Here is a 14,646-nt window from a genome sequence, read left to right on the forward strand (position 1 = left end):
AGGAATGTTATACAAAAACTATTTCAATATTAAATTAGAAAACAAAAACCATAAGCAGAGGCAATAAATGGTATAGTCTCTTCGTAACACAAAGCCAGACAGCAAATTGCCTGCAATTGTTACCAAAAGACAACAAACACTAACATTGGTTTGAAGTAGTAGTGCTTCTGTGTTTGTAGATTTCCCACATTTTCCTAGATTTTCTCATTTTATTAAATTCACACACAAATGCTTACAATTTACTGGAATAATAATAATTAAAAAAAAATAAGGACATATGCTTTAATGCATGGTATTTTAGCATACATAATTATTCAAGAATATCATTTTGTAAGACTGTTGCTTGGTTTTGTGTTTTTTTTTTCTTCATGAGCCAAATTTTGATAAATATACTTCCCCATTAAATAGGCCTTTAGGGAAAGGGGTATTCTCAGCCAAAAAACTCCTTGTAATTTTCAATGTCTCAGGAGCGCAGTAAAAATATTTGTCAGTAGGTAACAAGCACTCAGGAGAAAAAAAAAATAATAGACTGTTCTTTTTCATTAAAAGCACTTCTATTTAGAAAAATAGAAACAGATTTTTTTTTTCCTGCACACTATTAAATTTAGCTCTACACAATTACCATTGTACAGAATGTGCAGGTAATTAAGTGACATTTCACGTTTCCAGTTGAGTGTTTAACCCATTAATGCCAGCTGGACTGTGTGTACCAAGTTGCACTCCTGCTAAAAATGAAAAAGTGCTAAAATAATGATTATTCTGTTTAAAAGAATAAAAGAGCATCTAAACTCTTCATCGGAATATACCAAAAAGCGTATTTATTAGCACAAGTTTAAATTTAGGTGTACAGTTTATTTTATATTAAATGACTGTATGCTAAAAGACACAAAGCATTTGCAATCATAGTTATGGCAACTGCGAGACAAATATAGCAACACTGACATCAAGCTGAAAGTCTATTCATGAATACGTCAGGTCCACTTATAGCAGAACATCACCATTTTAACAAAATCAGTAAGGTCAATCCAATTAGGTGTGAGCAGGGTCCTGCGAGCCGTTCTCATGGCAAACTCGCACAGTGAAATTCATTTGCAAACCAATTCCAAGCTTACATGAATTTTCTAGAAGAAATTAGCACTTTTTTGTGCGTACCCCCTGAGAAGGTGAAGGTACAGAAAATCATTTTTTATTATTTTAAAGTTACAAATGTCGGGACACAGTGCAGAATCGCTGGTACACCCATCCTAATGAATAATCATGCACTTGGAGGGGTTTAAATAGCATACTTTGGCCAATAAAGACATGTCAGTTTCCAGTAAAATTTCTCTAAAAAGCTCAATCATGGGTTAAATGATTTTGGGCAGGATTTTTGGAGGTGTAAATGATGTGGGACAGGTATGAGTAGGTGTAAATGATGTGGGACAGGTATGTGGAGGAGTGAATTATGTGGTACAGGTATGTGGAGGTGTGAATGATGTGGTACAGGTATGTGGAGGTGTGAATGATGTGGTACAGGTATGTGGAGGTGTCAATGATGTGGGGCAGGTATGTGAAGGTGTCAATGATGTGGGGCAGGTATGTGAAGGTGTAAATGATGTGGGGCAGGTATGTGAAGGTGTAAATGATGTGGGGCAGGTATGTGGAGGTGTAAATTATGTGGGGCAGGTATGTGGAGGTGTAAATTATGTGGGGCAGGTATGTGGATGTATCAATGATGTGGGGCAGGTATGTGGAGGTGTCAATGATGTGGGGCAGGTATGTGGAGGTGTCAATGATGTGGGGCAGGTATGTGGAGGTGTCAATGATGTGGGGCAGGTATGTGGAGGTGTCAATGATGTGGGGCAGGTATGTGGAGGTGTCAATGATGTGGGGCAGGTATGTGGAGGTGTCAATGATGTGGGGCAGGTATGTGGAGGTGTCAATGATGTGGGGCAGGTACAGTATGTGGAGGTGTAAATGAACAGGTATATGTGGAAGTGTTGTAATGATGAGAGAGGAGTTTTAGAACTTGCAGATGAGGTGTAAAAATGTTTACTTAAAGTTTTTACAAACTGGTATAAAAATACTAAAAACTAGTATACAGACATTTTTCTGTACCCCAAAATGCTGTAAATACTTTAATTTGCTGAAAAACACTTGGTTGCTATAATTTTTCCACATTTAATAAAAAGTGCAAAAGTCAGACATTTAAAAACCTCCAGTACTTTCCTTGTGGCCACTAAGAGCCTTCTATATGGTTTTGTTATCTCAGTCCCTTCTTTGGGGTACAGTGTGGTTTCCACTTTTTCATGCACTTCTCCCAAATCGCATTTTGTAGAAATGTCAAGCAGCCTTGCCGCGACTACCACAAATTGGCATTTCTAATAGGATCTCACATTTCTCGGGTGCGCACATTCAAGCGATGTATGCGTGTTTCAAGAAGGAAAATTGCCTTAGCAAACTCACTGATAATTGGATTGAACCCAGTAACTGTAACATGCTTGTAGATATAAGGGCAGTTTACCATACGCCTATCTGATTCCTTAGTGGCAGAGGGTGTGTTCCACATTAATGACCAGTCAATGTTCTAGGTATATGCAGATTTTTCCATCAGGAAATATAGAGCTTTCTGAGGGTAGAATATTGGAACAGATGCATTTTACAATTACGTTCAAACAATGTGTGTAACTCCAGAACAGAAATGTAATCTGTCTTTACTACATAGAAGGTGATTTAATTGATTTTTTGGGTGTCCCCCGGCAGCAATTCACTTGTTCAGTTCGGACGTGAGTACTGCCGGCGCCAACATTCCTGTTTACAGCCTTACGAAGTGGTCGCCCAAAAGGCACTTTTTGCATTGCGGACAGGACTGTAGACGGGATTAGTCACTTTAAGCGTGATAGTTAATGGGCACCTGGAATAATTTAATTGCTCCGTTGGGCACCAATACAATTGAATTCTCCCTTTAGAACGGGACTATTTTACACAAGGCCAGAAATAGGAGAATGCATTATGTCACATTCTTTACATTGGTAGTTCTTCCTTCCTGCCATAATAAATAGATATTATAATGAGGCAGATGCAGAGTAGTAATTACATTATTCAGTATTTCCTCACATATGGATGAGCTGTATATGTATCACAATATACGTATGAGCCTGGTCTACTAAAAGCAGCCATGATCACTGTTTACTTGCACTATACGCTTGTGTGCTGGTCTGCTTGGGGCACATTTGCGTGAATACGCTTTTACAGGACTTCGTCTATGGGAAAACAGCCATTCATACCCCGTTCCACCTCTCCAGTCATCAGTGTAAATGCGATCCGTATGCGTCTAACTCTGCATTCTCTTACTTGCGCGTGCTTTTCCGAGCATGCCCAGAGCATATTCACAAAAGATAAGAGTGAAAATGTCAAATAACCAAACTCCATTTTTACTGGTGAGTTATGTGCTACACTATCAGCCCCAATGTTTCCCTAAGGAGGTAGAAAGATTTAAGGCCAACAGTGTGGCCAGATGGGCTGCTGCTGTCATGATGATGGGACTATTTTTGTATGGAGGCCTGGAGCTGTAGTCCCATGCTTCACACTGTTAATCTGACCCTGAACAAAACCCAAATAATTCTTACATTAATGAGTAAAAGCTCATCACCATCTTTGGGATGAAAAGAGATTAAAAGCACAAAGATTATTAAATTCTAAGAGCCTTCATGTCTTATACTCCGGGTCAGCTGGCACGCACTAAAAAAAGAAACCATATGGAAGTACCTTCTCTACTGACAGGTAAGAGGTAGCCCTCCTCCATGGCATAATAGAGCCGTACAGGAAGGCAAACCTGCTAGTCTCCAATGAGGGTTTAAGCCGCAATATAATGTGTTACGTGTACAATAGAATAAACTCAGAATACTAGCACTATTTAGTATTTACAGACATATTTTAGAACTGAGCAAAAGTGTTTGATAAAAGGGATGTGTAGTTCACAAATTATTTATCCTATGTATATTGAACTAATTTCATCATAAGCTCTAGGATCTACATAATATCGGCTTGATCTCCACAAGTTTCAGCACTGTTTACATTTTCAATAACCATCTTGTTCCCAGGAACACCAGCCCATGGCTGGCTGGGACAAGGTAAAGGAAGTGAGCCCCAACAGCTGATGTTCAACCAACAGGTTTCAACTTGTCTCCTGATAACTAAAATATTGGATACAATTCTCAAAAGAAACTATTCAATTCGGTTATCAATTTAATAGTTAACCAAGCAAATATCAGAAAAGAGTATTTGACTGTATATGACATAACGAAAAAAATAAAGTAAAAACCACAGAAGTAAGATCTAACAGTTTTCTTTTATAAACAGGGTCACTACATGGTTATGCCGATTGAAGGTGATGGGTACAGAATGCCGGCGCTCGGGATCTCGGCGGCATTCTGTACCGCTGGATCTCAAAATCCCGTCATGGGCATCCCAACATGGTTAGGATACCGACACCTGTCGGTTGGCATCCTAATCCTCCCCCTCTCCCTACCCTAACTCTAACCCTCCCCGGTGCCTGACCCCAACATCCCCCCCTAGTACCTAAACCTAAACTCCCCCTCCCTGCACCCTAAACCTAACCCCCACCCCACCATAGTGCCTAACCCTAACTCTCCCCAAACCCTGCTACTTACCTTCGGGATACCGGCGCCGGCATTCTGCCCCCCCTACACCGGTATGTTGAACGTACCCTGGTAGAAAGAATAGGCAGACAAGAATGGCTTACAATGGGGCATCACCTACTTTACACTGGTGTTCTTAAAACACCAAATAGTACGTTTTATAAATTATAATAATAAATGTAATAACAAATTTAGTTTCCAAAAACTACCGCCAGGGATCAACTTTACCTATAAACCATTAAAAAGCATTCTGAATGGTTCTTCTTCCTCCTTTCTGTATAGACAAAAGAAACTGATAAAGGCGAACAAACTAAAATAGTTGTTTAACAAATTTTTATCACAATAAATAGGGTTCTTTTAACTGTAGCAGATACGGTTACATTACGTTGACAGGGAAACTGAAGCGATAAAGTTGCAACACAATTATTAATATACCGGTGCACAACAGCTGCCTATTGTGTCCTCTCAACTCATTGTTATTAAATCATATATCCACCCACACTCATTTATACTCATCACCTTCCCCTCTCCTAACTAGTAGAACCATTAGGTCCAACGCCAAGAAATTCACCCCCCAGCACAGTATAATAGATTCTTGTCCTCTGACAACAATTGGGTGGTTACCCATGCAAGTGAATAGGCCAGATGGCACTTAAAAGATTATGCAGTGTCGCCGAGGCTCCAACCGCCGATGGATGTAGGTATGGGGTTATTGGTACCAATAGGTTCTATCCACATACACACTTACATGCTTGCAGTAGCTTTGAAACTATTAGGGGATGATGAAAACAATGCTGCATCAGATTTTAACACCGAGTATGTCCAATCACTGCTTGTGTTAGATACTGGTACAGCTGTTGGATTACAGCTACTCTTGGGTTATCTGGGCTGAATGGAAAATAAAAAGCAGCCTGATGAGAACAACCTGCTACATGGAGACATAAATGTCAACTCAACACTCTCCATTCATGTCTTACTTAAAGCCATAGTTTATATAACTTTGCCACAGGCTTCCTAAAGGACACACAGGGCAGAATGTTCATCAGGGAGGGGCAGTAATGAGTCTCAACAGTCAGTTGCCCTGGTTATTAAACAGGGCTGAGATTACCACTGTTGCTCCCTGTTTTCTGCCATATTTCTCTAACAATATATTACAGGTTTTTTTTTCTACTCTTGAGATTATACAGCACTTTACAAACAGTGAGAGGAGATATATCTGAAGTGGTCAGCGAGGGCCAAGATGTTTTCACACATCACATACAATGCCACATACAAATCTCTATACTTACACATATACATTTACATATATTTATTTTTAACCCATATCCTGGGACTCTAGTTCCTTGTCAGTGTCTAGGAGTATGGAAACATTGCATGCATCATTTCCACATTGAGCAGGAGTGTTAAAGAAAAATTCCCATAATGCACACAGTAGGTCACTTCAAAATGGTTAAGTCCACCTTTGGACTCAGATTTGTGGCCTATTACAGGGACTATTTTATTATGTTACAGTTTACCATTCTTTTCAAACAAAAGGTTGATTGTGATCATTGTTATAAACTTATGTAATCGCCCAAAGAAGAAGAAGAAGAAGAAGAAACATAAAAAACAGGCCAAAGGTGGCAAACCTTTCAGAATTTCTATATTACATATGATTAAATTCAGGGATGTCAAAAGTAAATGAAAAAAAGACATAGATGTGTTAAAGTGTAAAATATATATATATATATATATATACACATATATACACACACACACACATACACACATTTATATACACACACATATATATAAAAATAATGTTTATGTGTAAATCCACATATAAGCTCAGCCACTCGGCATTGCACACTGTAATACCTATTATGCCTACATGCGGCCGTGTGATTTCCTCTCCCGATTATAGGCACGTAACCCCCTCCACTATTGCTCTAAATTGTTACTTTCTGATACACTATTTCTGTCATAAATCTGCTATCATCTAAACAGAGAATTTCTGCGCCCGTCAATTCTTTCATGTGGAAAATTTAAAACTGATTCTAAACACCAAGGTTACCCAGCAAACAAACTCAGCATAAATTAATAGTAAGTCGTGAAACTCGCTGAGGAAAAGCTATTAGCAGCGACAGCTGAAGTTATTTTTGAACTCAGAAATATATCTTTTTCACATCCTTTATTTAAGGTTTTTTTCCTCATTCTGTTCCTCTGTGATGCCAGTGTAAAGCTGGGCTCCTTTCCAGGCCAGGAAACAATCCTTCACAATATACTTTCAAAAATAAAGGTTCTTAGATGGATTTTGAAACGTTACACTGAATCTTATAGCAAATAACTGCAGCAAGGAGTCAGCTTGTGTAGTCTGAAAATGGTTAAATAAAGCTACAGGTGTCAAAATAGTATACACTATATATTGTATCTTTAATAACAATACTCCACATGGATTTATAGCTAAGCATTCCTATAATTAATAATAAACAGATCTCTCCTGTAGGAGATATGTAGAAAAGCTTATTGATTAACTGAAATGTCTTCTATAAATAAAAATGAGATTACAGCCACGATCACAGAAGTGAGACGTTTATGTGGTTTTGGAGAGAGAGGAGTAAAAATTCATTGTAATTACAGTTTTACATCCGGCCAAAAATCACTAGTCAGCTACAGTGTGTATAGATTATATATGCAGCAATACCTATATATTGCACACACTACGGACTGTCACACACGTATACTACATTATGAGTTTATTTCTTCTGAGGGGGGTTTTCTGTACCACATGTACTCTGACGCCATAGCTAATTTTTCTTCATTATTTTGAAAATCACATATTTTCTTATGTTTCATCATTTACAAAACACAGTTTGGAATACTGAATTAAAGGACACTGTATGTAAAATGACAGCATTAAAAGTTACTTAAAGAGGTTTAACTCCTGTTACTTTCAGATATCTACAGTAACCCTTTATCTGTCAGTGTAATGGAACCTGTCTCACAAAACTGAAAGGGCATTTGTTAATTCCCATCTTTGACCCAGTAAACACTCCCATACATTTGTATCAAGATGGCTGCAATATAGCTGCATCTAGGGAAGTAAGTTACACATCTATCATTTACTAATCCACTGTAAGTGGCCTATCTCTTTTCGCTATAGTGTTTAGCCTTACAATTCATAATCTGACTAAGAGGGTTAATACTCCGCTCTTGATGCCGAAGATTTAAAGAAGAAAAATAAATAAAAATCAATAGTTGACTTAAAACATATTCGCTATAGAGCGGTCTCATTCAATCACTGGTCATATTGAAATGATTTGGCCATATGACCAGGATTACAATCTAGAAGGAAGCATTTGCTTGGAAATGCACCATAGTGCTACCACAGAATAGTGGAAGAGAGAACACAATCCTGTGGATGAAGTGATCGCATGAAGCAAGGCCTCTCCATTCAGGCGCTAGTTTATCGGTTGCTCTCTGACTTTATTTAGGAACATCGAGCAAGAAAAAAACAAAACTCTATCTGGGGCAAAACATAATGTCAACAGTCTAAACCAGTTGATAGAAGCTTTGCAAACGGCAGACAGAGGTCATTTGGGCCTACAGTACGCAGCCAAGACAAATACATATATTGAGCCTAATCTTTCCCAGGTAAAACGTCTGTTGATCTAGCGAAAAAATAAATAAATAAATAAGGAATTAACCCATTGCAGATTTAGCAAAATAACGACAGTTCTGTGCACAATTCAAATTGATGATTTATTCCTAGAATAAAATCTGCCAGCTAGGCCTTTTCCTAGCACACCACTATCATAGTACTCATTCAACAGGTCAATCAATAATCCATTGTTTGAAAATAAGCATTTTTCTGAAGCACTTTTCAATGATAAACAAATCATACATGTGGTGCGTACACATAAAACAAGATGGACTTGTAGGAGTTGAAATTAGTCAGTTGGATAATGAAGCGATGCACTTCCTGCAAAGCTCGGCAACAAGCTCAGCACTAAGCATCCTGTATGAAAAACACTTCACACCAATCAAGCACAGCCACGATAGAAATTGGCATTAGCTTAAGGCAGCACATCTGAGTTCAGGTGGGAGTGGGGAGGCTGGCATGCATCTAGAACACAAGATACAATAAAAACATTGTAAACAGGTTTCAAGTGGGATTCATCTGCATACATGCTAATAAAAGAAGGTCCAAAATTACACCATGATCATACACTATGTATAGGACAAATCCACTGTATAGCACGCAAATCGATATATACCCAAGTTTCACCAAAAATATAAATATTTTAATGCAATATATGTGTGCAACGACTGGTTTTGTAGATCAATTGTGTATCATGAGAACCTCATTTAGATAGACAGACCAAGTAATCTTTAAATCACTGTTACAAATCTCATTTGCCATTTTTTAATAGCTGACAATTAGTTCTTTACTTGATATAAGTGTCCGTCTCTGAAGGATTTTTTTTTCTGTTAATATTTTTACATTCTCAGAAAGAAAGAAAAAAATTCTGGTTCCAAATCAGGGGGGAGGTGTAGATTGGCTCAGTAACCTAATTTTCAGCAAACAATTTAAAAAATACATATGTAATCAATGTGTTATGGTATAGCATTTTCTGTAATAATATTGTGAATTAATGTACTATAGTCTATAATTAATACCCTGCCGCTCATGTATACGCACTTTATAAAACCGTCGGGCCCCGTCTTTCTCTGCAGAGAGAAATGCATTTAGCTTGTAATGGCACAGAGCAGTATTCTGTGTATTAATGAAAGCATCTTAATTATGATGTGTCTGGTTATATATAGCGTATATTTCCCATCACAAGACATATTGCAGGTACATTATCTTCCCCTGCACCCACCAACTCTGCCAATGTATGACAATAATCATTATTCCCACTGGAGTGCCACAGAAAGTCGCAATGTCTAAGAATGAGACCCCCTGGCGGTTAAGGGGTTAATACATAACTCTTACCCCCCAGACATGAAGTTGTCCCCTTTTTTTCCCTTCCTTGAAAGTACCTCATAAAATATTCACAGCATGAACACTGTGATTTTAGCGGTGTGGTGTTTGCATCAATTTACTTCAGTGGAATAAAACTAGCCCACTGCGTGAATATATTTGCATGCGTTTGTGTAATCCTGAAATTACAGGCTTTAGGTTGTCCTTACGTCACTGCAAACAAGGATCATTTGGGCTTTGAATGATAGCAGCTGTAACATTCTTATGGGAGGAAAAATATTGGAACACTTGATATTAACATATTAGATTGTAAATATTCAATTGGTGAAGCTTTATAAAAAAAAAAAAAAAGAAAAAAAGAAAGGAAACTAAAATGTCCAAAAAGATCCAAATGATCACAACACGCTCAACGCGTTAAGATGTCGTATTTTTTCCCTGCACGAAATCCGCCGCCATTGCAATTAAAACCACAAGATCTAATTATAGGGCACTCTCTACATTTCTCACAACATCAATTAAAGGACAATATTAAAAGGTCTCATTTACACCATTCTACCGTAGACCCTCACAAACCATCAACGTAAATTTCTCGCTTCTTACTTCATTTGCTCAAACCTTTAGATTACTCATTAATCAAATGACAAACTCACCTCTTCAAATCCTGTAACTATAGGCAGCTAGGCACTCAATTTAATTTGTAACCAAGTTAACGACAGTAATGTCCGTTCAACCTTCTTGTGTGTCTGTAATTTATAATCTGTATATTTAATTCAAACTTTTTCACACAAAACAAATACATCTGTTTAATAACGCAAATAATCATATGCTCCCAAAAGATAATAAGCAAAATATTTAAACCGGTTTTGCAAAAATAAAACATCACCTATTCTGTTTCTTATTAAACATTGTGCACTCAGTGAAATAAATCTTTGCTGTGTGTCTGTAAACAGCCCATTTTCTGCTCTCAGCTCAGTTATTGTAAAACATGTGTAATCTAAATAGCATGATCACAAAATAGAATGAGAACACAAAGGGCCAGTCGGAAGCAAAGATTTTTGCAGTCCATCAATAAATAACAAAATGAACATAAAAAAACAGCTCAAGTTACTTTACAAGTGCCTGGTGATGACCAAGTGCTGGTTCTGCAATTCACCCCGACTGCCCGCTGCATACCTGACACAGGGTTTCTTTATACTGAGAAAATAACGCATCAAACCGTAAAACTCATCTTTTGTTGTGCAATTAACGACTCAGCCATGTTTCCTCCAGCCTGCTAATTAAAACCAAGTTGCAAAGAGCTTTTAAACCACAACAGAAAGAAAAATCAAAAATACATGCCAGGATGTATCCACTTTACAATTCACCCATTGAAATAACTTTATCAGTGTAGACAGTTTGCGACCAAAACTTTTTGAAAGGTTACAAAATTTGTGTAGTGCCAAAATATAGGACATTACAGTTTTCTTTATTCAGAAAAAACAAACAAACAGATTTTACTGATTCTGTATAACTGAAATCTTCCTATAGGATTTGGGCAGTCACTGAAATGTAACCTCTCACTCCTGCAGGCTTGAACACTAGAGTTCTTTTTGACAATAAGATTTGGATCATTGAACCACTGTGGAATTTTATTAGTTAATAGATCTGTGTCTGCTGCAATCCTATATAAACCTGTGTTTAAATCAAGTTTCAAGTACTGTATAGTTTATAAATAATTCTAAGTAATAGTTTAGGCCTGAGGCTGAAACGAACAGATCATGACACTAAAAATATTCAATGAAAAACTACCCCCAAAATGTGTCAATAAATAAATAAACCAATTGGTTTTGGAAACTGTTAAAGCAAAGCTTTATTTACACGATTTTAGTGAGGGCAAAAAGACTACAGAAAAGACCTACACAGAGCCAAATGACACCCACATAAAACAGACAAACAACATAATAATTGTACGGGTCTGGGTGAGAGAATCTAGAGGGCAGAGCTTGCGTCAATGTCTCTCCAGTTACCATGGCAAATAATGTATTGATACCTATCAAGAATAAAGAGATCAAACACTGCCACATGACAGGTGATCAATCATGTGTCAAATCAAAGATGGCAATCATCTGGAAAGCTGATTTTCCAGTGGGTGCGGCTGGCAGGCAACACACATAAAAAAAAATAGAAAATTAAAAAAAATAAATAACTCCCACATAGGACTTCCCAGCAACAACCAGAGCAGAGTGTTAGAAGTAGAGCAATTAACTGGCTTAAGAGGAAACTGTAAAGGATTTGTTGCTCTCTGTTCCTATATGTGGGCAAAAGGCAACCTCCAACTCCTCATGTAACTAGTAGGACTGAGACTCTCACTAAGCAGCAGGAAGTGCCCAGAACTGATGATATAATAATAATAATAAATATTATTATTATTAGATTTCTACTCATCAGGAGCAAACACGATTTCTCTGTCTCAGAAAACATATGTGCTTTTCTTGGTTTCATGAGTTAGTGTTAATCAAGCAGCAATAGGAACTATATGCACACATCACAATAAAATGATACACAAATGCCTATAGGACAGTGAGAACAAACGTGTCAGAGTCCCACACCCAGCACAGACCACCCTCCTCCCTGTCACCCCTTTTACCCAAAAACACACATGGGCCACAAAGTTGCAAAGTCTTAGGAGAAAGTTAGAAAGTTACAGGACGGGGGAAGCTGCTGGGCACAGTGGGGCTCTATGGGATATGCACCAGCGGGAAGGGAAGACCTGGGGCAGGAGAGCTTGGGGGGTCTGGGCAGATGGGTGTTATATAGGAAGTGTGGGGGGGGGTCTCATACCAATCAGTGCCATTACCTGCTGCCCGTTTTGGTGCCTGCTGCTTCCTCCTGGGCATCTCTCGTCTTTCTCTCCTTCCAATCTCTCTTCTTCAATCCAGCTCACAGCAAATAAATAATTGAAAAATGACAAAAAACAAGGAAGAAAATACAGAATCTGCGTGTTCTCCCCCGTGTGTTCTCCTCCTGCGTGTTCTCCTCTTTTCTTGAATGGATGTGGAAGCTCCTCAGTGTCCTGATAAGCAGCCAGCATGTGAATGAGATGGGAAGGGGGTGAGCCGGTGACTAGTACTACAGATACTGATGATGATGATGGTGGTGATGATGGCACAGGAGAGAGGAGGAGGAGGAGGGAGACCCCCCTCTCCTGTGTGCGGTGCCGGGGGGCAGGCAGAAAGGGTGCAGTGTTGCCGCTGTCAGACGCTGCCAGCCGGGTACTGGTGAGAGCTGGGAGAGGAGCCGCCGCCTCGGTCACACACACACATGCAGCAGCAGCAGCCACAGGCGGGGAAAGCGATGCCAGCGAACATCGATCTACTGAACAAACTGAACATTAGGAAACTCCTCCTCCGCGCCCTGGTGACAGCGGGAGGACCCCGGGCAGCAGATGATCACTGTGCTGGGAGCCTGCGCTCTGCTGCTGCTGCTCCCCGGTGCAAGTAAGTGACGGGCACCGAGGGGATACCTGCTCTCCCCGCCGCCACCGGGGCCTGAGGGGTTAACGGAGCCATTAACCCTTAGCGGCCTGCACTCGGTGGCAGAGGGTGAGGGAGAGGTCAGGTCTTCCCCGCGCTGATGGCTGCAGAGATCATCATTACACATAATGTATAGCAGCGCTGACCACAATGGGAGCCGCTGCTCGTCTGGCAGTAGCGTGATGGATGGGGAAGGGTGCCCTGGCACGGAAAGGGTTACATGTCTGACACATGCACAGGGGGCACCTTGTTACTGCAGGTAGGGCAGGTGTCAGGAGTGGATGTGATGACCTGTGAGATCATGTCTGTTCTCTTGTTACATTACCTGTATTGTTGACTTCTGGATTAACGTGTGATGTAAGTAATATTCACATTGAGGGGCGGGGGCACATTGACACAGACCCCTGTGAGCATAGGTACCAGCTCTCCACCAATATTTGTGTTGCCTCTAACCATGTCTATGCATGGTGTTTGTCCTTCTATGCACTTCCCATTGACTGTTCTTGTAAGGTGTACATCTAACTTGAGCATACCGAATCATTTTGAAGAGTAGCTCCCATAACTATTGATCACATTTGGTTAATAATACCAGTCCATTTAACAATAGTCACAAAACTTAATATTACTGTCCCCTGTATAGCAGACACCCTCTACTAATAGAGAACATTTTAGTCCTGTGTTTCCCAAATACAGTGTTTGGAGCACACTAACAGTGCATGTTTTCCATGTCTCCCACTGAATCAAACATGACGTAAGTAGAACCACCTGTGGATCTTTTAAATGTGCCAGTCAGGGATTAATACACCTGTGCTTCAGCCAAGAGATATGGAAAGCATGCACTGCTAGGACTGGAGTTGGCAAATACTGGTTTGTTCAGTAAATAATTCCAGGTAATTTTATATCTTGCACTGTTTTCTACAAGTTCCACGTGGACTGTGACATTCTGGAGACACATCATTGTGTATGAGTAGTATAATGTACTTCAGCATGCATTACAGATATCTGTTGTAATCTTAGATCAGGGATAGGCAACATGTGGCACTCCAGCTGCTGTGGAACTATACATACCATCATGCCCTGCCACAGGTGTTCTGTTAGGCAGTGCTGGCAGCAGAAGTCTTGGGGTCCGATACACTGATGTATCTTGGGTCCCCCCCACCGCTATCCTTGACTCCACTATCCTCAACCCCTGCACACCCACATAACTTCCAGTAATGGAGGGATCACAGCAGGTATCGGAGATACCTGCTACGGCCCCTCCTTAATACATATGGGGGATACTTAATATTTGAGGTAAACCCCCCCAAAATGGGTGTTTTCGGGGATTATACCTCAAATATACTTTGATAAATGGGCCCCACTGTGTCACTAATGATAATGCAGGCTTCCATCAGTGTGTACTACTTGTAGACATGACTCACTGATCAGTATACTACTAGATACCGCTGGCCTGGTACCAGGTCCGCTGCTATGCTCCGGCTGTCTCAGAGGTGAGGAGGGTGTGGTTGCTGCTTGCCCACAGCGCCCTTTC

General features: G+C 39.8%; 1 protein-coding gene across 1 annotated transcript in view; it reads right to left on the reverse strand.

Annotated features, from left to right (window-relative positions):
* Positions 1 to 12,891, reverse strand: part of TSHZ2 (teashirt zinc finger homeobox 2) — a 208,290-nt gene extending 195,399 nt beyond the window's left edge. Inside the window, exon 1 of the mRNA XM_088458048.1 lies at positions 12,440 to 12,891. Coding sequence (XP_088314174.1) covers positions 12,440 to 12,479 — 40 coding nt within the window. The 5' untranslated portion in view covers positions 12,480 to 12,891. The remainder of the gene's footprint in view (positions 1 to 12,439) is intronic.
* Between the last annotated feature and the right edge of the window lie 1,755 nt (positions 12,892 to 14,646).

Source organism: Taudactylus pleione, unplaced genomic scaffold (assembly GCF_031769625.1).
Source record: "Taudactylus pleione unplaced genomic scaffold, aTauple2 ptg000803l, whole genome shotgun sequence".
NCBI lineage: Eukaryota > Metazoa > Chordata > Amphibia > Anura > Myobatrachidae > Taudactylus > Taudactylus pleione.